General features: G+C 36.3%; 1 protein-coding gene across 3 annotated transcripts in view; it reads left to right on the top strand.

Moving 5' to 3' along the window:
* Positions 1 to 26,103, top strand: part of LOC123538397 (villin-1-like) — a 155,475-nt gene that overhangs the window by 50,017 nt on the left and 79,355 nt on the right. For all 3 annotated transcript variants that reach the window (XM_045322475.2, XM_045322476.2, XM_053529572.1), the window contains 3 exons: positions 1,351 to 1,453; positions 11,750 to 11,860; positions 15,758 to 15,859. In XM_045322475.2, the coding sequence (XP_045178410.2) occupies positions 1,351 to 1,453; positions 11,750 to 11,860; positions 15,758 to 15,859 (316 nt within the window). The remainder of the gene's footprint in view (positions 1 to 1,350; positions 1,454 to 11,749; positions 11,861 to 15,757; positions 15,860 to 26,103) is intronic.

Below are 26,103 nucleotides of genomic sequence, written 5' to 3' on the forward strand. Positions count from 1 at the left end.
GTTTTGTGAAAAAATGTCCCTTTGCTGGTGATGTTGGTAACTGTTGCAAATTCTTGTTGGAACATTATTCAGCTTGAGGAGTTGTGCATCATGGGTATTGTTTGATTCTGGCAGTCAGAGCTAAGTTACGACCCTTCACTTAGTCAAAAATATGCAGTAAGGGCATAAAAATTTGTTTTTTATGTATCTGAAAAAAGAAAAATGTTTGATCTATAGCCATAAAACATTACACGATTTTATATAGCATGTGAAGTTGTGCACCTCGTGTTCTCTTTGGGATTTCACTCAGCCAGACCAGAGTAAGGTCCTTCACTTAGTGAAATAAATACACATGAAAGTGCTTTAACTTCTGTGCTGGATATATCTTAAAAACATTTTTGTCTAGAGTCCTGAAACCATGTACAGTGGCAGGAGTAGGTTGCACCATTGTCATATGGATACACATCCTAAGAGTCATGGTCAAGGTCATTACAAAAAAAAACATTGCTGAAAGCAGGAAACCATCATTGCAAAGCTTTGAGTTAGTCTCACTCCAAACATGATCGAAATAATGATTTGAGCCGCACCATGAAAAAACCATCATAGTGTTTTTGTGACCAGCATTGATCCAGACTAGCCTGCACATCCACACAGTCTGGTCAGGATCCATGCTGTTCGCTTTAATGTTTATGCAAGATGTGTTTGCAAAACAATTGTTTCAAATGCTATCTCTAACATGTGACGTGTGTGGTATTAATTAAGAAATAATTTATAACAAAACAGTGCTTCATCACTGTTTATACATGATGGGCAGTTGGGCACTTATACGTCTGGTGTAATAATTTCTCGAGGGTGAAGCCCGAGTGAAAGGATTTTGGACGATGTATAACCGCCCAAGTGTATAAATAGTTATAAAGCACTGTTTTGCTATAAATTATTTCGATTCTAATATGTTCTTTATTGTAAAATTTATATCAAATATAATGGAACTGTTTCTTCGCGCTAGCATGGCACCATTAGTAGGTCTTTGTTTATACATGCCAGGACCGGAAACGGTAATACGTCTTGTGGCAGAGTTCAGTTTGGGCAAAAATAATTGCAAATTATTCAGCAAAGCGAATAACTAACTCGGTATGTGTGTAAATTAATCAACACATTTGTGCAATGTGACATTTGGTTTAAAACATATTAAGTAAAATATTTTGATGAAATTTGAAAGTGCTATTTCTTGATGCGTACATGACGCTAAATATCACGTTGACGTGACGTCAACATATCGTTGTGACGATTAAATTATTGTTAGTCATATTAAAATATACTATATTTGGATGTAATAGATCTCTTATTGATGCAATTAAAATGTTATTATAGATATAATGATGGTGGTTTTGCGTCAGGATTTAACCATGTAGATCATACTTTCAAGAAACGTCTGCTTCATTTGAAGGGAAAACAGCATGTGAGAGTGACAGAGGTATGTATAATCTATAATATTGGAGGGGTTAGAGCCAGAAAGTCCGAAGTACATGTAGATAAAGAAACTTCAAATGCACTTACCACCTTCTGGCACTAACTCCTCATATTAAAGCTGAATAGAAATGTTTATAGGAAAATGTATACAGGAAATATATTTAAATCATTACTTTTGTCATATATATACTGCTACCTTAAAGTGAGTCAAACAAAATTTTGCTAATTAGCTCACTTTTTTTCACTTTCTTGATAGCTATTTTACTCGCCCCAGCGTCGGAGTGTCTCTAAATTTTTTCGGCAACCTTTGTTTTTTCTGTCATGTCTTTGTTACTATTGCTTATATCTTACTGTAACTTCACATAAACATTGTCCAGCATACAAACAAAGTGTGTGCAGGTGCTGGGCCCATTATACCCAAGGTCAAGGTCACCAAGTTGTCATACTTGGAATTATTTTCATGTTAAATCTTTTCGAAAGCTTCGTTTATAGACATATTTTTAGTACTTAAAAAGATAATGACTTGAAATTAAAAATATTTCTCCATAGTCATCATCTGCATGTTTGATTACAATCCCCATAACTCAATTATTTTTTTTGACAGAGTTATGCCCCTTTCATATTTAAAGTTTTTAGCTCACCTGTCACATAGTGACAAGGTAAGCTTTTGTGATCACGCATGCGTCCGTGCTTTTCCTTGTGACATCTCTAGAAGCCACATTTTTTGTGGGATCTTAATGAAAGTTGGTCAGAATGTTCACCTTGATGATATCTAGGTCAGGTTTGAAACTGGGTCACGTGCCATCAAAAACTAGGTCAGTAGGTCTAAAAATAGAAAAACCTTGTGACCTCTCTTGAGGCCATATATTTCACAACATGTTCATGAAAATTAGTCAGAATGTTCACCTTGATGATATCTAGGTCAAGTTTGAAACTGGGTCAAGTGCCATCAAAAACTAGGTCAGTAGGTCTAAAAATAGAAAAACCTTGTGACCTCTCTAGAGGCCATATATTTCACAAGATCTTCATGAAAATTGGTCAGAATGTTCACCTTGATGATATCTAGGTCAGGTTTGAAACTGGGTCACGTGCCATCAAAAACTAGGTCAGTAGGTCTAATAATAGAAAAACCTTGTGACCTCTCTAAAGGCCATTTTTTTCATGGGATCTGTATGAAAGTTGGTCAGAATGTTCACCTTGATGATATCTAGGTCAGGTTTGAAACTGGGTCACGTGCCATCAAAAACTAGGTCAGTAGGTCTAATAATAGAAAAACCTTGTGACCTCTCTAGAGGCCATATATTTCATGAGATCTTCATGCAAATTGGTCAGAATGTTCACCTTGATGATATCTAGGTCAAGTTTGAAAGTGGGTCACGTGCCATCAAAAACTAGGTCAGTAGGTCAAATAATAGAAAAACCTTGGGACCTCTCTAGAAGCTATATTTTTCATGGGATCTGTATGAAAGTTGGTCTGAATGTTCATCTTGATGATATCTAGGTCAAGTTCGAAACTGGGTCACGTGCCATCAAAAACTAGGTCAGTAGGTCAAATAATAGAAAAACCTTGTGACCTCTCTAAAGGCCATATTTTTTATGGGATCTGTATGAAAGTTGGTCTGAATGTTCATCTTGATGATATCTAGGTCAAGTTCGAAACAGGGTCATGTGCGATCAAAAACTAGGTCAGTAGGTCTAAAAATAGAAAAACCTTGTGACATCTCTTGAGGCCATATTTGTGAATGGATCTTCATGAAAATTGGTCACAATGTTCATCTTGGTGATATCTAGGTCAAGATTGAAAGTGGGTCACGTGCCTTCAAAAAGTAGGTCAGTAGGTCAAATAATGAAAAAATGTTTAGACCTCTCTAGAGGCCATATTTTTCATGGGATCTGTAGGAAAGTTGGTCTGAATGTTTATCAACTGGGTCATGTGGGAAGAGGTGAGCGATTCAGGACCATCATGGTCCTCTTGTTTTTTTAATTCACCTGCACGTAGTGACAGGGTGAGCTTTTGTGATCGTCCGTCCACAATTTCTTGTCTGCATGATAGTGGTTTCATTTATGGTTTTATTAGCTCGACTATTCGAAGAGCTTGAGCGTCACACAAATGTTAAAGTTTGCGTACCACCCAAAATATTTTCAAAGTCCATTGACATATTGCTTTCATATTTTGCATACTTGTTGACCATCATGACCCCAGTCTGTAAAAAGGAGGAGGCAACTCTATCAAGCATTTTGACTGAAGTACGGCCCCTTTTCGACTTGGGATAAATGTTAAAGGTTGCGTACCACCCCAAATATTTTCAGAGTCCATTGAGATATTTCTTTCTTATTTTGCATACTTGTTTACCATCATGACCCCAGTCTGTAAAAAGGAGGAGGCAACTCTATCAAGCATTTTGACTGAATTATGGCCCCTTTTCGACTTAGAATATGCTTATTGTAATGTTAAAGTTTTACTCATTGCTTATATTATACTATCAAGCACTGAGAATAATCAAGTTATTGCACACAACTTGTATCACCATAAGATCTAGGTTCCTTTCTTGAACTGGCCAGATCCCATTATGGGTTCCAGAGTTATGGCCCCTGAAAGGGTCAAAATTAGCTATTTTGAACTTGTCTGCACAATAGCAGCTTCATTTATGATTTGATTTTTTACCAAACTTGCACACAACTTGTATCACCATAAGATCTTGGTTCCTTTCTTGAACTGGCCAGATCCCATTATGGGTTCCAGAGTTATGTCCCCTGAAAGGACCAAAATTAGCTATTTTGACCTTGTCTGCACAATAGCAGCTTCATTTATGATTTGAATTTAATCAAACTTGCACAAAACTTGTGTCACCATAAGATCTTGGTTCCTTTCTTTGAACCGGCCAGATCCCATAACAAGTTTTAGAGTTATGGCCCCTAAAAGGGCCAAAATTAGCTATTTTGACCTTGTCTGAACAATAGCAGCTTCATTTATGATTTGATTTTAACCAAACTTGCACACAACTTGTATCACCATAAGATCTCGATTCCTTTTTATACACCCTAAGGGACGTATTATGTTATCGCCTCGGTGTCCGTCTGTCTGTTGGTTAGCAATTTCCCTTCTGCTCTGTAACTCTTGAACCCCTTGAAGGATTTCAAAGAAACCTGACACAAATGTTCACCTCATCGAAACGATGTGCAGAGCGTATGTTTCGGATGGCTCACTTCAAGGTCAAGGTCACACTTAGGGGCCAAAGGTCATAAGACTTTGTTTTGTGTGTATATTGCTCTGCATTTGCGTTGCAATGCAGTGCTCTTGTTTTTATTTGGCAGATCCTTCTTTTGTTCACTTACAATAATTTTTTTTTAATTACTTCTCTTTTATGTTACTGTAAATAACTTATTTAGTAACTTTTTTATTATTGGCCGTAGGGAAAAACTGAGACCACTTTTCTGTGGTACAACATGGATGGTACCTCCAATTTTTAGCTCGACTATTCATAGAATAGTAGAGCTATTGGACTTGACCGTGCGTCAGTGTCTGCGTCCCGATTTGGTTAAGGTTTTGTATGTAAGCATGTATCTCAGTAACCACTTGTGGGAATGGATTGAAACTTCACACACTTATTCACTGTGATAAACTGACCTACACTGCACAGGTTCCATAACTCAATTTGCTTTTTTACAAAATTATGCCCCTTTTTCGACTTAGCAGTTTTTGGTTAAGGTTTTGTATGTAAGCTGGTATCTCAGTACTTACTAATGGGAATGGATTGAAACTTCACATACTTGTTCACTGTCATGATCTGACATGCATTGTGAAGGTCCCATAACTCTACTTTGCATTTTTACAAAATTATGCCCCTTTTTCGACTAGCAGTTTTTGGTTAAGTTTTTGTATGTAAGCTGGTATCTCAGTATCCACAAATTGGAAAGGATTGAAACTTCACACACTTGTTCACTGTCATGATTCGGTATTATGAAATGAAAGCATGGTTTCCGGACGATAACTCATGAAAGGCTTGACCGATTTAAATAATTTATGGTACACAGGTGTAACATCAGAAAATACAGGTCAAGAATTTGGGGTCAGTAGGTCAAAGGTCAAGGTCACAGTGACTGTATTGTTAAACAGTTTCCAGATGATAACTTGAAAACGCTTGGGTCTAGGATCATAATTTTTTTTACACAGGTGTAACATGATAAAATACAGGTCAACTTCAACTTTGATGTCAGTAGATCAAAGGTCAAAGTCACAGTGACCCTGAACAGTAAAACGGTTTCCGAATGATAACTTGAGAACGCTTGGGCTATAAATTAAATTTTTGTACACAGGTGTAACATCATGAAATACAGGTCAAGTTTGACTTTGAGGTCAGTAGGTCAAAGGTCAAGATCACAGTGACTCGGAACAGTTATACTGTTTCTGGTTGATAACTTGAGAACGCTTGGTTGTAGGGTCATAATTTTTTGTACACAGGTGTAACACCATAAAATACAGGTCAAGTTTGACTTTGAAGTTAGTAGGTCAAAGGTCAAGGTCACAATGACACAAAACAGTTAAATGGTTTCTAGATGCTAAGTTGGGAACGTTTGGGCCAAGAATCATGAAAATTGATAGAGAGTTTTGTTATGACCAGCAGATGACCCTTATGATTTTGAGGTCAGTAGGTCACAGGTCAAGGTCACAGTGACTTTAAAACGGTTTTTGGACAGTAACTTCAGAACACTTTGGACTAGGATCACTAAACTTCATAGTGAGTTGGTCATGACCAGCAGATGACCCCTATTGATTTTAAGTTCCAAAGGTCAAAGGTCAGAGTTACCCGGAACATTTAAACCTTATCTGGACAATAACTTGAGAACGCTTGGGCCGAGGATCATGAAACTTCATAGGGAGGTTGATCATGACCACCAGATGATCTGTATTGATTTTGAGGTTAGTAGGTCAAAGGTCAAGCAAGTTCGGCTTTAAAATTGGCTTAGTTCTGTGACAAGGCTATTATGTGGGGGTATAATTCGTCACTTCTGTGACAACTCTAGTTTTGTCACAGTTATGCCCCTTTTGTAATGTTTGCATGTTTCTGAGGATTTACTTCACCAAATAGTTTCAAGGGCGGGTTCAGGGGGGGGGGGGGGGTGCACCACCTAAAATCTGCTGAGCATAGGTAGTTTGTCTTTTGTTCTGGGTGAAAAAAGCGCAAAATATGCATTTTTTTAAGCTCGACTATTCAAAGAATAAGTAGAGCTATGATACTCACCACAGCGTCTGCGTCACACCTTGGTTAAGTTTTTTGTACCAGTCCAAATTTTGACAAGTCTTTTGAGATAAAGCTTTGATACTTTCAACACTTGTTTACCATCACCATGTCCAGTTATAGGCAAGAGCACATAACTCCATCAAGGATTTTGGCTGAATTATGGCCCCTTTTAACATAGAAATCCTGGTTAAGTTTTTCGTACCAGTCCACATTTTGACAAAGTCTTTTGAGATAAAGCTCTGAAACTTTCCAAACTTGTTTTCCTTCACTATGTCTAGTTATAGGCAAGAATACATAACTCCATCAAGGATTTTGGCTGAATTATGGCCCCTTTTGACTTAGAAATCTTGGTTAAGTTTTTCGTACCAGTTCATATTTTGTGTAAAGTGTTTGACATATGGCTTTGAAACTTTTATCTGTTCAGTATTATAGTCTCTATCTGTAGGCAAGAGTACATAAATCTGTCATCTATTTTGGCTGAATTATGGCCCTTTTTGGACATGGAAATTGGTTCTGTTTTCGTACAAGTTCACATTTTGTCAAAATTATTTGACATATGGCTTTTAAACTTTGATCACTTACTTATCATCATGATTTCCATCTGTAGGCAAGAGTACATAATTCTGACAACTATTTTGGCTGAATTATGGCCCTTTTTGGACTTGGAAATCAGTTAAATTTTTCATATCATTCCCTGTTTGACTTTGAAACTTTGAATACTTCATAATCATCATGGTCACACATTGCCATTTAATGAAAGACTTATCGAAATGGTTTGCCTAATTTATTTTTTTCTTTTGTCTGAAAATCTGTGCTAATATTTTGACCCCATTCTTCAATCAATTCTTTGAATAGTCAAGCGCGCTGTCATCCGACAGCTCTTGTCTAGCTCGCTTTGCTCGCATACGTAATTTATCTCTTGTTCTTTGTGAAAAAAAAAATGCATTTTTTGTCTCGTTCGCTACGCTCACATAGGTAATTTGTCTTTTGTTCTAGGTAAAAAATTTAGATTATGTAGTTTTTCTGGCTCGCTACACTTGCATGAGCTCCTATAACACTGTTTACCATTTCTATGTTAATAGCCCTTGTTTTTGTCACAAAACCTGTCCTTTTTCAATACCAAAAAAAGTACCTCAGAACACCCAGAATGCACCAAATGAATCCATTGTTTTCAGAATTTTCCGGGGGAGCCCCCTAGTTGCACCCACCAACACCAAATCCAGTATCCGCCCCTGGTTTTCGTATTCTCCATACATCTTTGGCATTATGGATAGACCTCACATGGCAAGTTTCATAACACTGGCTTACATTTTTTGAAAAATTAACCCCACTTTTCAGGTTAGAAAAATTTGCAAAAACTTTTGTGTAAAAAGAAGTATCAGGTGGAAGGCTTCAGATAGTCACACATGCTGTCATTAGACAGCTCTTGTTAAACAAAGTTGCAGTTGCATTTTCAGCTTTGAAGAGAATGACATTAATTTCTGATATAATACATGGGTAGATCTATATGTCATTAAGAGGAATTATTTGGTTAAGTTCTTTGTACCAGTCCACATTTTGACAAGACTTTTTGATATATGGCTTTGAAAACAATACCAAACTTGTAGATATTGCCGATCTTTTCACAATATTTTGTACGACGTTTCAGACCATCCGCAGAATCGATTTTCATCCGCAATCGGCCGTATTCGAATTAAATTTTGAAGTACTTTATAAGAAAAAAAAGAAATAACATGATTGATGCATAAGTTCATGTTGAAGGAGGTTTAAGTCTGCCTTACTTGCTTTTTACTAGACGATTTTTACACGCCGATTGAAAATTTTCAAAATGGTGGCGGTAATACAACAGCGCATCACATGTTTAAATGGGATGACCTGCTATTTTTAGATAAAATTGCGATGGTCTAAATTGTAATCGTTTTGATTTTTTGTATTATTTTGAAGCTAAAACACTGAATTAGTTAAATATGTTCATGATTATACTGACAGAATAGTGAAATAAAACGCTAGGATTGGCGGGTTTTGCTAGGTAGGATCGGGTTACCCGAAAAAAACATTTTTTTGGCCTTATTACGTACGATGATCCACCTTTTAAACAAATGAATACGTTGTGTATATGCCAATCACTTAATAAGAATTTAAAGCTTCCATTAAAACAAACCGAAACCGAATATTGGAATATTGATTTCAGTATTCGTTCCCATCCCTACTATTTAGATGATTAGGTAGTTGTAGGAGACATGCACTTTTCTCAAAAGCATCTTTAGTTGGTTACTTTATTCACACAAATTGCTTTTGTTCGACTGAAATTGATTAAAAAGAACCTTTTAATCCTTTATTTAATTTATGGGTGATTGTTCTTATTACATCTAATAGCTGATAAAATATTCAAAGTTTGTTACAGTCATTTCATAAATAATTTTATCACATGTTTGACGTCGCGGGATTGTAATTAAGCCATTACATAAAAATGATAATACCAATGTAATACAGCTTTGACGTCGACGTCGTTTATAGTATAAGAGACGTTGGTCAAATTGACTTGTTTACATTCTAAATGAAAGTAGAATTTTCAATGTTTCGACAGGAAAAGCTACCATGTGATAAAAAGAATATTACATTTGTGATTTTCCATATTGAATTTATTAAACTTGTTGAATAAAATTGATAAAATGCTTGGCAGAGCCCCGCATTTATCATTTTATTCAACTTGTTTAATAAATTCAATATGAAAAGACACTCATGTAATATCCTCTATGTAATGTACAAGTATATAATAAATTGGTGTAATAAATGGTCCGCTAATCCATATTATTATACCTCACATAAATATCCAATGCAAATTTCCCATTAGTTTAACTTGAATAATATATTATATTCCCCAGTAATTTTATATCTCATGCGCAAAACCGTTATTTTCAGTTTCTGCGCATGTGATATGATACATAATTTCATATCATCTGCACAAAAGCGCTATTTTGTTTTTCTGCGCATGTGATATTATTGTTTCATATCTCCCGTTGAGTGATTGATACTTTTGCACTGAGTAAAAGACTGAGACGTTAACTTTTCAGAAGATGTGCTTTTATAATTTAGGATTAAATTTCTTTCATTTGTGAACCCGGTCGATTTTTCTTTTATTAATGATTTGTTCTACGTGCCAAAAATTTCGAAAACAACTTTTTATCAAATATTGAATCGAAACTATTTCCATGAGATTGGAAATGATCTAACTAAGAAAATAAGTGCTCACACATGTTTCGTTTAGAAATAATATAGTTATCGCCGTTTTTCGAATGTTACTGCTAGCGATTTCAGCAGTGTGTCACAATGTTGAAATAATTATGCGCATAAACATAGGGTTCAGCGGTATGAAAACGTCTCGACTAAATCTATCAAAAATGTCTTATTACACAGAAGACTTGCAGCCCGAGTGCTAACAAGTAAGCACTCCTTAATTCTGTCTCCATTATTTGGTAATTCATTTTTAACATTAGATAAATCATTTAAATCATTATGTTGATTTTACAGTAAATGTTTTGACCTTTAGTGTCATTTCGGTATAATAAAATAAATATTGCATTCCTGAGAAGGTGATATGAAAAATGTTCACCCCTCGAAATATGAATATAGACCTCGGCTGGTGCCTCGGTCGATATTCATATATCTCGTGGTGAACATTTTTCATATCACCCTCTCAGGAATGCAATATTTATATATTGTTATCTGAACAAAATGTGTCAAAAAAATCAGGTTTGTAGAGAAGATAAAGGATGATATGGATCATCCCCTGAGGCAACACGCACTCTGCTTGTTTGACACATACAAAGTACTGGTACATCAAGGAGATGCTCTCCGTAACCTGTTAAAAATCAGTTATCATGTTATATACATCCCAGCCAGCTGCATGTAAATCAAACCTCTATCCTTGGTGTTAATTCAGTCTTTAAGCAGTATATTCTACATGAAATGTAGTTTCCAGGATTTTATTATACTTATTTATAGTATATTGAAGTAATTTGAATGTCATTCAATAAACATCGTGTACAGGCGGCTAGTAATCATTGCTGAACTTTACCGTATTTGGACATTTTTTTTCGGATATGTCTGTATGTTATTGAAGGAAATTAACGCAGATTTATGACTTATTGATGTGCCCGATTGGCAAAAAAAATAGCAAAAATTAAAACACTGCGAGTAATACCGGGTTTACAGTATTATAACAGCATATACTGGCTGAATCATTGCCCTCTTTGGGTTTAGTTTTCATACAAGTTCACATTTTGTCAAAACTATTTGACATGTGGCTTTCAAAATTTGAATACTTGTTCATCATCATGATCTCTATCTGTAGTCAAGGGTCTGTTACTTTGTCAAAGATATTTGGCTGAATTTTGGCCCTTTTGGACTTGAAAATTGGTTCAGATTTTGTACCAGTCCATATATTGTGTAAACTGTTTGACATAATTATGGCTTTGAAACCTTTATCACCTGTTTATTATAACAGTATCTATCTGTTGGGAAGAGTACATAACTCTGTCAAGTATTTTGGCTGAATTATAGCCCTTTTTGGACTTGAATATTGGTCCAGTTTTCGCACAAGTCTGTATTTTGTCCAAACTGTTTGACAGATGGCTTTGAAACGTTGACCACTTATTTACCATCATAGTCTCCATATGTAGGCAAGACTTAACTAGGACAAGGATTTTGGCTCAGTTATGGCCCGATTTTGACAAAGAAATTAGTTATAATAATAGTAATAAGTTTCACATTGCTATAACTGTAGTGCAAGACTAAGTCCAGTTCCACAAATACAAATACATAATTGTTTGTCTTGTCTATTTTCCTCCTTTTCTCGCAAAATCTCTGCTTATATTTTGACCCCAAACTTACATTTGTTTCAACAGTTACTCTTATCTCTGCGGAATCACTTGCAAAGTTTCAGGTCAAATATTTGGAGATATATGCAACAGAAGAAAAATTGGAAGTATGGAAGTTTATTTAGTCTTGCATTTTGAGCAATTTGCATATGACTGTACACTGACATTGTATTTCAGGTTGATATGGCATGGAGTTCATTCAACAGTGGAGATGTGTTCATATTAGATCTTGGCCAGATGGTGTTTGTGTGGAATGGAAAAGAAAGCAGTAGAACAGAGAAGTTTAAGGTATGCTCACTTAGCTGTCAGTTTTTATCTCTCTTTTCATTTTTGTGCCCCCCCACCCCCACTCATGGGGGGGCATATAGATTTGCTCTTGTCCGTCCATCCGTCCGTCCATCCTTCCGAGAATGTTGTGTCGCGCCTAGCTCCAAAAGTATTTGACGTAGAGTCACAAAATTTTACAGGAATGTTGGTCAGCATGTGTAGTTGTGCACCTGGGGTTTCGCGTCAGGATTCATTCAGTCATGTAGGACTTATGGCTGCTGACTTTGTAAAAATTGGTCATTTTAGTGTTGTGTCACGCCTAGCTCCAAACGTATTTGACGTAGAGTCACAAAACTTTACAGGAATGTTGGTCAGCATGTGTAGTTGTGCACCTGGGGTTTCGCGTCCGGATTCATTCAGTCGTGTAGGAGTTATGGCCCCTGACTTAGTAAAATATTGGTCATTTTAATGTTGTGTCGTGCGTAGCTCCAAAAATATTTGACCTAGAGTGACCAAAGTTTACAGGAATGTTGGTCAGCATGTGCAGTTGTGCACCTGGGGTTTCGCGTCTGGATTCATTCAGTATTATAGGAGTTATGGCCCCTGACTGAGTTAAAAATTGGTCATTTTAATGTTGTGTCGCTCATAGCTCCAAAAGTATTTGACTTAGAGTCACCAAAGTTTACAGGAATGTTGGTCAGCATGTGCAGTTGTGCACCTGGGGTTTCGCGTCTGTAGCCTATGAAGTGTTCTCTTTAGGATTTTACTCAACTAGGTCAGAGTTATGGCCAACTAAGTGAAAAATACACATAAGGTTCTTAAAAGTTTGTGTTGCAAATGTCTTAAAAATTGTTTAACCTGAGTCATTAAACCATGTTACAGTGGCAGGAGTGGGGGCACCTGTGTCCGTGCATGCGTCCCTCCGAAGTTCGTGATGCGCCTAGCTCGAAAAGTATTTGATATAAATTGATTAAACCTTGCATGAGTCTTTATCATGATATGAACTTGCGCACTTCCTATTTTTCGCCTGGCTCCGCCCCCTATTTTCAGAGTTATGGCCCCTGAAATAGTCAAAAATGCACATTTTACCTTGTGACATGCCTAGCTCAAAAAAGTATTTGATAATGATTCATGAAACCTTGCATGAGTCTTAATCATGATATGAACTTGCGCACCTCCTATTTTTCATCTGGCTTCGCCCCCTATTTTCAGTTATGGCCCCTGAAATAGTCAAAAATGCACATTTTCACCTTGTGACATGCCTAGCTCAAAAAGTATTTGATATAGATTCATGAAACCTTGCATGAGTTTAAATCATGATATGAACTTGCGCACCTCTTATTATGTCTCCCCCAGGAGACATATTGTTTTTGCCCTGTCCGTCCGTCCGTCCTTCCGTCCGTCCGTCCGTACGTCACACTTCATTTCCTAGCAATAACTGGAGAACCATTTGACCTAGAACCTTCAAACTTCATAGGGTGGTAGGGCTGCTGGAGTAGACGACCCCTATTGTTTTTGGGGTCACTCTGTCAAAGGTCAAGGTCACAGGGGCCTGAACATTGAAAACCATTTCCGATCAATAACTAGAGAACCGCTTGACCCAGAGTGTTGAAACTTCAAAGGATGATTGGTCATGAAGAGTAGATGACCCCTATTGATTTTGGGGTCACTCCGTCAAAGGTCAAGGTCACAGGGGCCCGAACATTGAAAACCATTTCCGATCAATAACTAGAGAACCATTTGACCCAGAATGTTGAAAATTCATAGGATGTTGAGGCTATACCCCATTAAGACTGCAAACATTTGAATTATTGCCCCTTATTTGTGACAAATGTACCAGTGGGGGCACACCCTGTGTCCTACAGACACATTTCAGTTTTTTGTTGTTTTTTTTTTGTCAAATATCTCTGTTACTATTAAAGCTTTTGACTTTAAACTCAAAATAGTTATTTACTATCAAAATCTACACCAGGAGAAACAATTCCCATAACTCTGGTTTGAGTTTTGACAGAGTTATGCCCCTTTTTAACCTAGAATTTTTGGTTGAAGTTTTTCATAAAGTCAAATATCTCTGTTACTATCAAAGCTTTTGACTTGAAACTTAAAATACTTATTTACCATCAAAATCTACACCAGGAGAAACAATCCCCATAACTCTGATTTGAATTTTGACAGAATTATGCCCCTTTTTAACTTAGAATTTTTTGTTAAAAAATACAGCCATTTCTCCAATGTGTGTACATACTGATACAAGCATTTCTCCAATGTGTGTACATACTGATACAAGCATTTCTCCAATGTGTGTACATACTGATACAAGTATTTCTCCAATGTGTGTACATTCTGATATTGCCATTTCTCCAATGTGTGTACATACTGATACAGCCATTTCTCCAATGTGTGTACATACTGATACAGCCATTTCTCCAATGTATGTACATACTGATACAAGCATTTCTCCAATGTATGTACATACTGATACAACCATTTCTCCAATGTGTGTACATACTGATTCAGCCATCTCTCCAATGTGTGTACATTCTGATATTGCCATTTCTCCAATGTGTGTACATTTCTCCAATGTGTGTACATACTGATACAGCCATTTCTCCAATGTGTGTTCATACTGATCCAACCATTTCTCCAATGTGTGTACATACTGATACAGCCATTTCTCCAGTGTGTGTACATACTGATACAACCATTTCTCCAGAGTGTGTACATACTGATTCAGCCATTTCTCCAATGTGTGTACATACTAATACAACCATTTCTCCAATGTGTGTACATACTGATACAGCCATTTCTCAAATATGTGTACATAATAATACAGTCATTTCTCCAATGTGTGTACATACTGATTCAGGCATTTCTCCAATGTGTGTACATATTAATACAACCATTTCTCCAATGTGTGTACATACTGATACAGCCATTTCTCAAATATATGTACATAATAATACAGTCATTTCTCCAGTGTGTGCACGTACTGATACAGCCATTTCTCCAATGTGTGTACATACTGATTCAGGCATTTCTCCAATGTGTGTACATATTAATACAACCATTTCTGCAATGTGTGTACATACTGATACAGCCATTTCTCAAATATATGTACATAATAATAGTCATTTCTCCAGTGTGTGTACATACTGATACTGCCATTTCTCCATTTTCTTTAGCATGTGCATTTCTCCTTTTAGAAATATAAAATATTTAGATTAGGTTAGAAAGCATTATCCTCTGTAATTTTTATGATCATAATGAGCAGTGAATGCAAAACAGGTTAAAGGATAAGACAAGCCTGACAATAAATTAATTTCATATGAAAGCCATTCTCAAACCTTTCATAACGCTGAAAGAATTGTTAGAATTGGACCATGATTGAAAAAGATATGGCAGTTTGAAATTTAAGAAAATTGCTGATCATGGAGTCAGCCATTTTGTGTGTTTATGATGTCATTTACACTGGTGAATTCTTTATTTAGCAAATATCCTTTTAAATAGATTAATTTTATATGTTTCTTGAGTGTAAGATGTAAAACTTGTTAATTTATTTCATTATAAGTGGGAAAAAAATAGAAAAATTATTTTACAGAACTAAGTAAGTACAATTCAAATATGTGTCTAGAAATTTAATAAATACGCCATTTTGTTTTCTGTTTCCATGGAAACAAAATGGCCACCATTTTCATCAAATTTAAATGCTCATAACTTTCTTATTTTTAAGTCAATTTTGATAATTCTTTCACTTCTTTAAATGATTAAAGAATTCCCAGCAGACAGAATTAACTTCAAAACAACATTGCCTTTCCCTTTAAATGCATATAAATAAAGAAGCACTAAGATTTCTTTGACATTCACCCCTCATATTATTATATTAAAGAAAGCCTAAATATGAATGTATACTATTGCTAGGGTTTGGAACAAGCACGCCACTACAGAGATGAGAGGAGCAAGGTGAACATTGTATGTGTTGATGAAGGTGAGGAGAATGACATGGCACCAAATGAAGTGAAGGTAAAAGCTCATTTTCATCAACTGTCACATAATCTGTCCTTATAGTTTTATTTTCTGCAAAACTTTGCTCTTCATGTCTTATATTTTTATTAATTTCTTCATAGGCTAGTTATGATTAGACCAAAGTACTTCATTACTATTCATGTGGAAAACAGTCTTTTAACCAAATTTGCAAACCTTACTAGACCATGATATAAAAATAATTGGTTTTGTCTGAAAAATCGTTTAGATTAATATCTGTTAGAGACTTAAGTTGGTATTCTAGTAAAGATATGCTACAGGTTCATGGTCAGTCAAAAATGATAGATGTTGGAATGCAAGAGCAATTTTCTCAGAACTACATTAAAAAAACATGCTTGTGAGAAGTCAGTTGCAGGAAACTATAAGTAATACACAGTGTGTGCCAAATTCTGCTGACTGTTTCCAAATTTCAAAGCTGTTTCCAAATTCCTCATGGGAAATATGAAGCTTGAAGCTGTTCAGATTCAGGTTCTACCCAGGTGCCAGAAATCACATTGAAGGGCCACTAAAACTGAAAAATGTTCATTAAACTTACAGAGCTTTATTGTCATCAGAGGAGCAATTTATGGTTATGTGGAGAAATTTATGGGGGATTTGAAAATAATTTAACACAAATGTTAACCATATTGAGAAAGTGTGTCCCACTTATGACCCGGGACTCCCATGTCAAGGTCACAAAATGATGTATGATGTTTTTTCGTGTCTGGTCTGGTATCTTTTTTGCACATGGAGAGATTTTGAAATAAGTTTGCACAAATGTTCATTTAATCCCAAAGGGTGTGTCATGTCAGTGACCCAGAACTCTTGGTCAAGGTCATTATTTAAATTTTTATTTATTTTATGCAGACAACTGTAGCATTCTTGGGCACGCTTTGGGGGTATTTGTCACTAATAATGACAGCTCTTGTTATTGATCAAAATTAAATATCTGTTGTCTGGATTTCAGTTCCAGGTGTGACACATTCACATCTGGCGTTGTTATATCATGTAGTAAACAACAATCAACAGGGGTAGACACGTGTGAAAATATACGAAAACTGTTGTTTACAGACTCTTGTTATTAGCAATATCAGATTAATGTGAAAGAGTGGATAATTTCTTTGTTTGTTTTTTTTTTTTTTAATCTGGAGAATTAGACTTCTTATTGGGTGATCAGGTTTTACAGCCAGAATCAGGAGAAACTGGATGGGATCGGGAGAGTCTGTGACATATTTCTAGTTTTGATTTATGGCTGCATTTATACAAAGGGAGACAACTTTCATTCATATTTTTGCAAAGGGAAACAGCTTTTATATATTACTGTCAATTAAGTAGAGAATCCATAAATTGATTATGGTGCTGACCATCTTGGAATATGAAAATGGATTTTGTCTCATTAAGTGTATCTGGATTATGTCAGTGTATACATTATAGGTATAACTGTTCCTGTTCTAAATTAATCATTTTTGGTTGCAGGTTTACCCTGCTACCAAAGTTACAAGTGTATTTCTGACAAACGTAATATTATTGCATTTTCATTTGATTCCAGGATGTTCATGTGCTACACAAAATAGTCCCATTCATAAACAATGTTGATGAATTATCAATGATCAAGCAGTTCTTTTTCAACCTGTATCCATTCACACTGGCCATTTAGATTGTATAAGATCTATCAATGATAAGGTATTCCAGCCCATGGTTACATCAGTGATTTCCACCTGGCAATTTAGATAAGTTCATGTAAGGTCAGGCAAAGTTCAGCTTACATATGAGGCACATTTGTATTTGTTTCATGTATATTTATAGATTGGCATTTAAACAGAAAATAAATCTACCTAAACCGGTGCAATCACCAGACCTCTCAAGGCTTTGATTACATAATGTTAACATTAATACTTGCCATTTTCAAGTAATAGATAGTATTCGGCGGTCATCTTGGATTTTGGCGGCCATTTTAATTTTTCGATATCAGTCACAGATTTATTCAAGGCATAGTATAATGTTCCACTTCTATTCCAGTATTAAAGCTATTTGCAGGGGTCTAGCCAGGTCCAATTTTTGGGGAGAAGTCACTTCTCCCTCAAGCTGATTTAGGGAGAAGTGGGGAGACTTTAGGGAGAAGTGGGAAGACTTTTCCTACCGCAGTGATGTTGAGTGATTCGAAAGGTGGCTGTAATTTTCTTGTTTCTTGATAAAAAACATTGATGTGACCATTCATTTTCTTAGTTAGATCATTTCCCATACAGTGGTTATTGTTTCGTTACAAAATTCTGAAAAAAGTCGTTTTCAAAATTCAAGCCGATTCTGTAAATGTAACCCGCCGAATTTTGGTTATATCTTGTATGAAGTGTTTATTATTAACACCGAGTCATTCACCGAGGAATATCAGTTTCTCACTCAAATAAAACTGAAAGTAAATTGTGTAAACTAGAAATACATATTCAAATAAATTCATCGATGGAAGTCAATTTAACGTAGTTAATACGGCACCGTTAATACATTACATGTCGTTCTTTTATCATAGAACAAATAATTGTGTACCATATTCCAATTAATCGCATGGTTAATCAGCAGTTTCTCTATAAAACATTGTTTTTTGCACTCGAACATGTTGACAGTTAAACGCGAAGTGTCAAAGACGTAAACGCGGCGCTAATTGGCTGAACACAATCGACTCTGGTGTATTGGATAATTTGATTCGCTTTCACACTTCTCGGGACAATCTCGCAAGTACCTGAAGTAGGCGGAGCTTAAATTATGCTACCGGCATGTGTTTGTGTATTCAACTCGTTATGACACCGTGCAAATTGTCAACAGTCCGGGTAGCAGTAATTAGCGAGTGCGGAAATCAAAGAAAATCAGGCGACTTGCATTTCGCTTTGAGGTTAGATTTGAGCGAAGTTTGAAGTTCTAGAGCGCCTATTTCGCTCAAGTCGCCCACTCGCGAGAGCCCTGATTTGCATGATTTGCATACGTGTTTTGCAATTTTCTTATGGAACTGAATTATGGTGGACATCTTGGATTTTGGCAGCCATCTTTGATTTCCACAAACTGCTTCCCAGTTAAATGAAGTGTATTTTGTTATATACTCATTTGAAAAATGGAATGTATTATGGGAACGTCCCGGGCGGCTGGGCGGGCGGCATTCACAGACTTTGTCCGGAGCATATCTTCTTCATGCATAGAGGGATTTGATGAAACTTGGCACAGTTGTTCACCAACATGAGACAGAGTGTCATGTGTGAGGGCCAGGTCCCTGCGTCTAAGGTCAAGGTCATACTTAGAGATCAAAGGTCAAATTCAAGAGACTGTCCAGAGCATTTCTTCTTCATGCATGGAGGGATTTTGATGTAACTTGGCACAATTGTTCACCATCATGAGACGGAGTGTTATATGCAAGAACAAAGTCCCTAGGTCTAAGGTCAAGGTCACACTTAGAGGTCAGAGGATACAAGAATGAAAACTTTGTCCAAAGCATTTCTTCTTCATGCATGGAGGGATTTTGATATAACTTGGCACAAATTTTCACCATCATGAGACGGAGTGTCATGCACAAGAACCAGGTCCCTAGGTCTAAGGTCAAGGTCACACTTAGAGGTCAAAGGATACAAGAATGACAACTTTGTCCGGAGCATTTCTTCTTCCTGCATGGAGGGATTTTGATGTAATTTGGCACAAATGTTCACCACCATGAGACGGAGTGTCATGCGCAAGAACCAGGTTCCTAGGACTGAGGTCAAGGTCACACTTGGAGGTCAAAAGTCAGATACAAGAATGACTTTGTCTGGAGCATTTCTTTTTGATGCATAGAGGAATTTTGATGTAACTTGGCACAGTTGTTCATCATCATGAGAAGGAGTGTCATGCGCAAGATCCTAGAATTACTTCCCTTTGTTGTTACTATAAATAACTTATATTTGTAAATTTTTTATTACTGGTCATAGGGTAAAAACAAGACCACTTTTCTGTAGTACAACATGCATGTTACATCCAATTTTCAGGTGTATTTTAACCTATCTCTACTGGTGAGGATTTTTGTGTGGACTTTACGTCCTTTTGTTGTTACTTTAAATAACTTATATTGTAACTTTTTGCCATCTCTTTTTTATTTGGCATAAATGTTTGCCTCAATGAGACAAGGAGTGTCATGTGCAACTCCCAGTCCTTTTGACAGCTGGCGGGCTCGACATGTTGCCCGTGGGCATCTAGTTATCTTACTTAACAAAACAAGGTTAATTATTACTCCCACTACGCAGTGGTGTGGAAGACATATTGATTTACTCCTGTCTGTGTCTGTTGTCCGTGTGTGTGTGCATTCATCCTTGGCTGTCTGTCACAAATCTTGTCTGCGCTCTAAGTGAAACATTTCTCATTCAATCTTCACCAAACTTGAACAAAATGTGTTTGCCAATAAGTCCTCAACCAAGTTTGATAAATAGCCAAATCAACACAGGCACTTCAGAATTATGGCCCTTGAATTACCGATAATTGCTCTGTACACACTTGTCCGCACTCTAAGTTGAATATTTCTGATGCGATCTTCACCAAACTTGAACAAAATGTGTTTGCCAATAAGTTCTCGGCCCAGATTGATAACTAGCCAATCGGCCCAAGCACTTCAGAATTATGGCTCTTGAATTACCGAAAATCTCTCCATACACACATGCCAGTGCAGGGGTCACGCTGTCGATCGCCATTTGCGACAAAAAATTAAATGTGGCTCCGAAATTTTCTAATTGGTGAAAATGGCCCGAAGCTATGTCTGTCTGCAAAACTATGAATATTGCCAGTTTTACGAACCAAAAGGTGTGAAAAATCGATAATCTGTGTAGACACAACATCTGTTATTGAAAGGGAGGGAGCCAATTTGCAATTTTTTTTATTTGATCAGGCAGTTAATTGGCGATAATTAGATTAATGAATAACAAACTGGATAATTATAATCTTCATTTTGTGCACTTGATACGATTTTATGAGCAGTCGGCCGTTAGACAAATTTTCTATGATTGCCGAGGGTTAGTTTGGGCAAAAACAAATAAAAATGCTTTAGACAAGCAGAAATTGTAAGTATTGAACAGCTATGATGATAGAAAAGCAATAAAACATAGGTATTTTATCAAATATTTAATTTTAACTTACGTTTTCCGAATTTGTCACCCGTTTTCGCGACCGTGATTTTCGGATATTTCTGTCATATCTGACGAGATTTTTTAGTGCAATCTTAATAAAAAGCCAATAAAAAGTCTACATTTAAGAAAAATATGACAAATGTTGCAAAAGGAGCTCTTATTTTGAAGTAATTTTCAAGAATAAAACATGCGAAGGCATCGAACCCCACCCACTTATAGGTAATGTGCAAAATAAAACACTGGTTATTTTTTAAACTTTTTTTTTCTTTTTTGACATCTTTATTTTAAATGTGATTTTCAGAATTTTTTTATTAAATGGCAGATGTTTATAAAAATGATAATTTTAGAAATAACACAAATTGATTTTCTAAATATCTTTTTAAAGGGTTACTAAGATTATATGTAATAACTACATTAATTTCTTGAGTAGTATGAGTACTTTGGTACATATAATGTAGTCCTACAAGAACGTCAATGCTATGCGCTTCGCTGTTGTTGGTCTCATAATTTTATCCTCGGAAAAAGCAGTGGCTCAGAGAAAAAAATTCCCAATGTGACCCCCGCAGTGATACATGTATTGGTGCATGGTTGACTCAGATACATAACTATTCAGATGATAAGGCAGTTGTGGGAGACATGAGCTTTTCTCTAGTTGATCATTGATTTTACCTTACGGGGTATTGCAGAATTATGTGGACCTTGTTTTCATCTAACTGAGCAAAATGGTTAATTATCCCCCACCGAAGGCGGAGAGATGTTGTTATGGCTTTTTCTGTCAGTCTCATCTGTCTGAAAGTATATCTATGACATGGTATGGAGTATGTATTTAAAACATGGTAAAATGCCACCCTACAAATTTGGGTCAGATTGCATAAATGAGACAAGAGTTATGACCCTTTGTACATTTATTCTATTATCTGTCACCTGGAGAGTGTTAAGGACATGGTTTTAAGGATTTCAATAAAACATGGTGGAAATGTTAACTGTTATAGGGCAGTGTAGTATATTTAATAATAGTGTTTTAATTTGATTTTTATCCCCCGACGAAAGTCGGAGGGATATAGTTTTAGCGTTGTCCGTCCTTCGGTCCGTCTTTCCGTCCGGAGCCATATCTAGGAAATGGTTGGGAATATTTATTTTAAACTTCATATACATATTCACCACTATGAGTTCTTGCGGCCCGTCAAGTTTCAGTCAGATTGCCCAAGTAACATCAGAGTTATGGCCCTTAGAAGTTTCTAGTGTTAACTATATAGGGTACTATAAATATGGCAATTTCTGCATCATAACTTTTGATATATTTGACATAGAACTATGAAACTTAAACAGAATTTAGATCACCATAATGTGGTTGTGTACACACAATTTCATTCGGATTTGTATGTAAATGAAGAGTTATTGCCCTTTAATTGTACAAAAATCCACATATTTGTACATAACGAACTTACCATTTGGCAGAATTTCATTAAATGTCTTTCATTCTTTTCCATGAACATTTATTGTAAACATGTGAAGTTGTGTACCCACACCTGATCACCCCCTTACCTTGATCACACACCTCCCCCCTATCCCCCCCCCCCCCCCCCCCCCCCCCAAAAAAAAAACAACAAAAAACAAATCATTCCTTATTTTAGATTTTTTTCAAACAAACTTCATATACATGTTCACCACTATAAGGTTATGGGGCCCATCAAGTTTCAGACAGATTGCCCAAGTAACACCAGAGTTATGGCCCTTAGAAGTTTCTAGTGTTAACTATATAGGGTACTGTAGATATGCCAATTTCTGCATCATAACTTTTGATATACTTGACCTAGAACTATGAAACTTTAACAGAATTTAGAGCACTATAATGTGGTTGTGCACAGACAATTTTGTACAGATTTCTTTTGTAACTTAAAGAGTTATTGCCCTTTAATTGTCTAAAAATCCACATATTTGTACATAACAAACTACCATTTGGCAGAATTTCATTAAATATCTTTCATTCTTTTCTGTGAACATTTATTATAAACATGTGAAGTTGTGCACCCACACCTGGTCACCCACTTGCCTTGGTCACATCCCTTCCCTCTCCCCCCCCCCCCCCCCCCCCCAATTTTTTTTTTTTTCATTTCTTATTTTAGATTTTTTTTCAAACCTTCCAAGTTGTACCATTCCTCCACCTCACTTCTTCACCCAGTCATGCCCACCACTGATCATGCATCCTCTGTCCCCCCCCCCCCCCACTTCACCCTTTTACCCCCCCTTTTTTTTTTTAATTTTTAATCAATAATTATAATCAACATGTGAAATTTTGTTTCCTCTTCCGTTCCCCTGCACCCCCACCCCCTAAAAAAATAAATATATACATATATCTATATATAGAGATATATATATTTCCATTCCTTTTTTAGCTCGACTATTCGAAGAATAAGTAGAGCTATCCTACTCACCACGGCGTGGGCGTCGGTGTCGGCGTCACACCCTGGTTAAGTTTTTCATACCAGTCCACATTTTGAGAAAGTCTTTTGAGATAAAGCTTTGAATCTTTCAACACTTGTTTACCATCACCATGTCCAGTTATAGGCAAGAGTACATAACTCTGTCAAGCATTTTGACTGAATTATGGCCCCTTTTGACTTAGAAATCTTGGTTGAGTTTTTCGTACCAGTTCATATTTTGACAAAGTCTTTTGAGATAAAGCTTTGAAACTTTCAACACTTGTTTACCATCACCATGTCCAGTTGTAGGCAAGAGTACATAACTCTGTCAAGCATTTTGGTTGAATTATTGCCCCTTTTTGACTTAGAAATCTTGGTTAAGTTTTTCGTACCAGTCCACATTTTGAGAAAGTCTTTTGAGATAAAGCTTTGAAACTTTCAACACTTGTTTACCATCACCATGTCCAGTTGTAGGCAAGAGTACATAACTCTATCAAGCACTTTGGCTGAATTATGGCCCCTTCTGACTTAGAAATCTTGGTTAATTTTTTCGTACCAGTTTATATTTTGTGTAAAGTGTTTGACATATGGCTTTGAAACTTTTATATCTTGTTCAGTATTATAGTCTCTATCAATAGGCAAGAGTACATAACTCTGTCATCTTTTTTGGCTGAATTATGGCCCTTTTTCAACTTGGAAATTGGTTCTGTTTTCGTATATGTCCATGTTTTGTCAAGACTATTTGACATATGGCTTTTAAACTTTTAACACTTGTTTATCATTATGATTTACATCTGTTCGCAAGAGTACATAACTCTGACAACTATTTTGGAAGAATTATGTCCCTTTTTGGACTTTGAAATTTTTGTCAAAACTATATGAACTGTGGCTTTGAAACTTTTAACACTAGTATATCAACTTGTTTCCATCTGTAGGCAAGTGTACATACCTCTGTCAACTAATTTGACTGAACTATGACCCTTTTTGGACTTGAAAATTAGTTAAATTTTTCATACAAGTCCATATTTTGCCTAACATATAACTTAACTTATTATATACCTATATAAATTCTGTAAAAAAACGGCTTGTATTTCACAATTAAATATGAACAGACAGACAAAAGTTCCGTATTGTACCTTTTAAATTCCGTATTGTACCTTCCGTATTGTAGGCTGCCGGACTATTTTCATTAATATGCATGACCCGACACATTTCTATAAATAGCGCACATAAAAACTTCAGTAAGTTCCATTAAATATCGATAAACATTGAGGATTTCCTTCAAGAACAAAACAAGAATCAAAATAGTAAAGGTATATAATAAAAGGGTCATTATAACAGTAGCTAGATCTGGGACTTTGTATTCGGCTGTCGTGGCAAAATCCACTCGAGCCGAATACTGCATCCCAGATCAAGCTGCCGTTATAATAACCCTATTATATTTGCCATCATGGTCACACATTGCCATTTAGTGCAAGACTAATCGAAATCCACAAATACAGGAACATTTTTTGTTTATTCCATTTTTTTCTTTTGTCTGAAAATCTATGGAAATATTTTGACCCCATTCTTCAATCAATTCTTCAAATAGTCGAGCGCGCTGTCATCCCACAGCTCTTGTTTAGCTTACCTGTCACAAAGTGACAAGGTGAGCTTTTGTGATTGCGCGGTGTCCGTCGTCCGTCCGTAAACTTTTGCTTGTGACCACCCTAGAGGTCACATTTTTCATGGGATCTTTATGAAAGTTGGTCAGAATGTTCATCTTGATGACATCTAGGTCAAGTTCGAAACTGGGTCACGTGTTGTCAAAAACTAGGTCAGTAGGTCTAAAAATAGAAAAACCTTGTGACCTCTCTAGAGGCCATATATTTCACAAGATCTTCATGAAAATTGGTCGGAATGTTCACCTTGATGATATCTAGATCAAGTTCGAAACTGGGTCACATGCCGTCACAAACTAGGTCAGTAGGTCTAAAAATAGAAAAACCTTGTGACCTCTCTAGAGGCCATATTTTTCATAAGATCTTCATGAAAATTGGTCAGAATGTTCACCTTGATGATATCTAGGTCAAGTTCGAAAGTGGGTCACGTGCCATCAAAAACTAGGTCAGTAGGTCAAATAATAGAAAAACCTTGTGACCTCTCTAAAGGCCATATTTTTCATGGGATCTGTATGAAAGTTGGTCTGAATGTTTGTCTTGATGATATCTAGGTCAAGTTCGAAACTGGGTCACATGCGGTCAAAAACTAGGTCAGTAGGTCTAAAAATAGAAAAACCTTGTGACCTCTCTAGAGGCCATATATTTCACAAGATCTTCATGAAAATTGGTCGGAATGTTCACCTTGATAATATCTGGATCAAGTTCAAAAGTGGGTCACGTGCCGTCAAAAACTAGGTCAGTAGGTCTAAAAATAGAAAAACCTTGTGACCTCTCTAGAGGCCATATTTTTCATAAGATCTTCATGAAAATTGGTCAGAATGTTCACCTTGATGATATCTAGGTCAAGTTCGAAAGTGGGTCACGTGCCATCAAAAACTAGGTCAGTAGGTCAAATAATAGAAAAACCTTGTGACCTCTCTAAAGGCCATATTTTTCATGGGATCTGTTTGAAAGTTGGTCTGAATGTTTGTCTTGATGATATCTAGGTCAAGTTCGAAACTGGGTCACGTGCGGTCAAAAACTAGGTCAGT

The sequence above is a fragment of the Mercenaria mercenaria genome, chromosome 18 (assembly GCF_021730395.1).
Source record: "Mercenaria mercenaria strain notata chromosome 18, MADL_Memer_1, whole genome shotgun sequence".
NCBI classification, from domain to species: domain Eukaryota; kingdom Metazoa; phylum Mollusca; class Bivalvia; order Venerida; family Veneridae; genus Mercenaria; species Mercenaria mercenaria.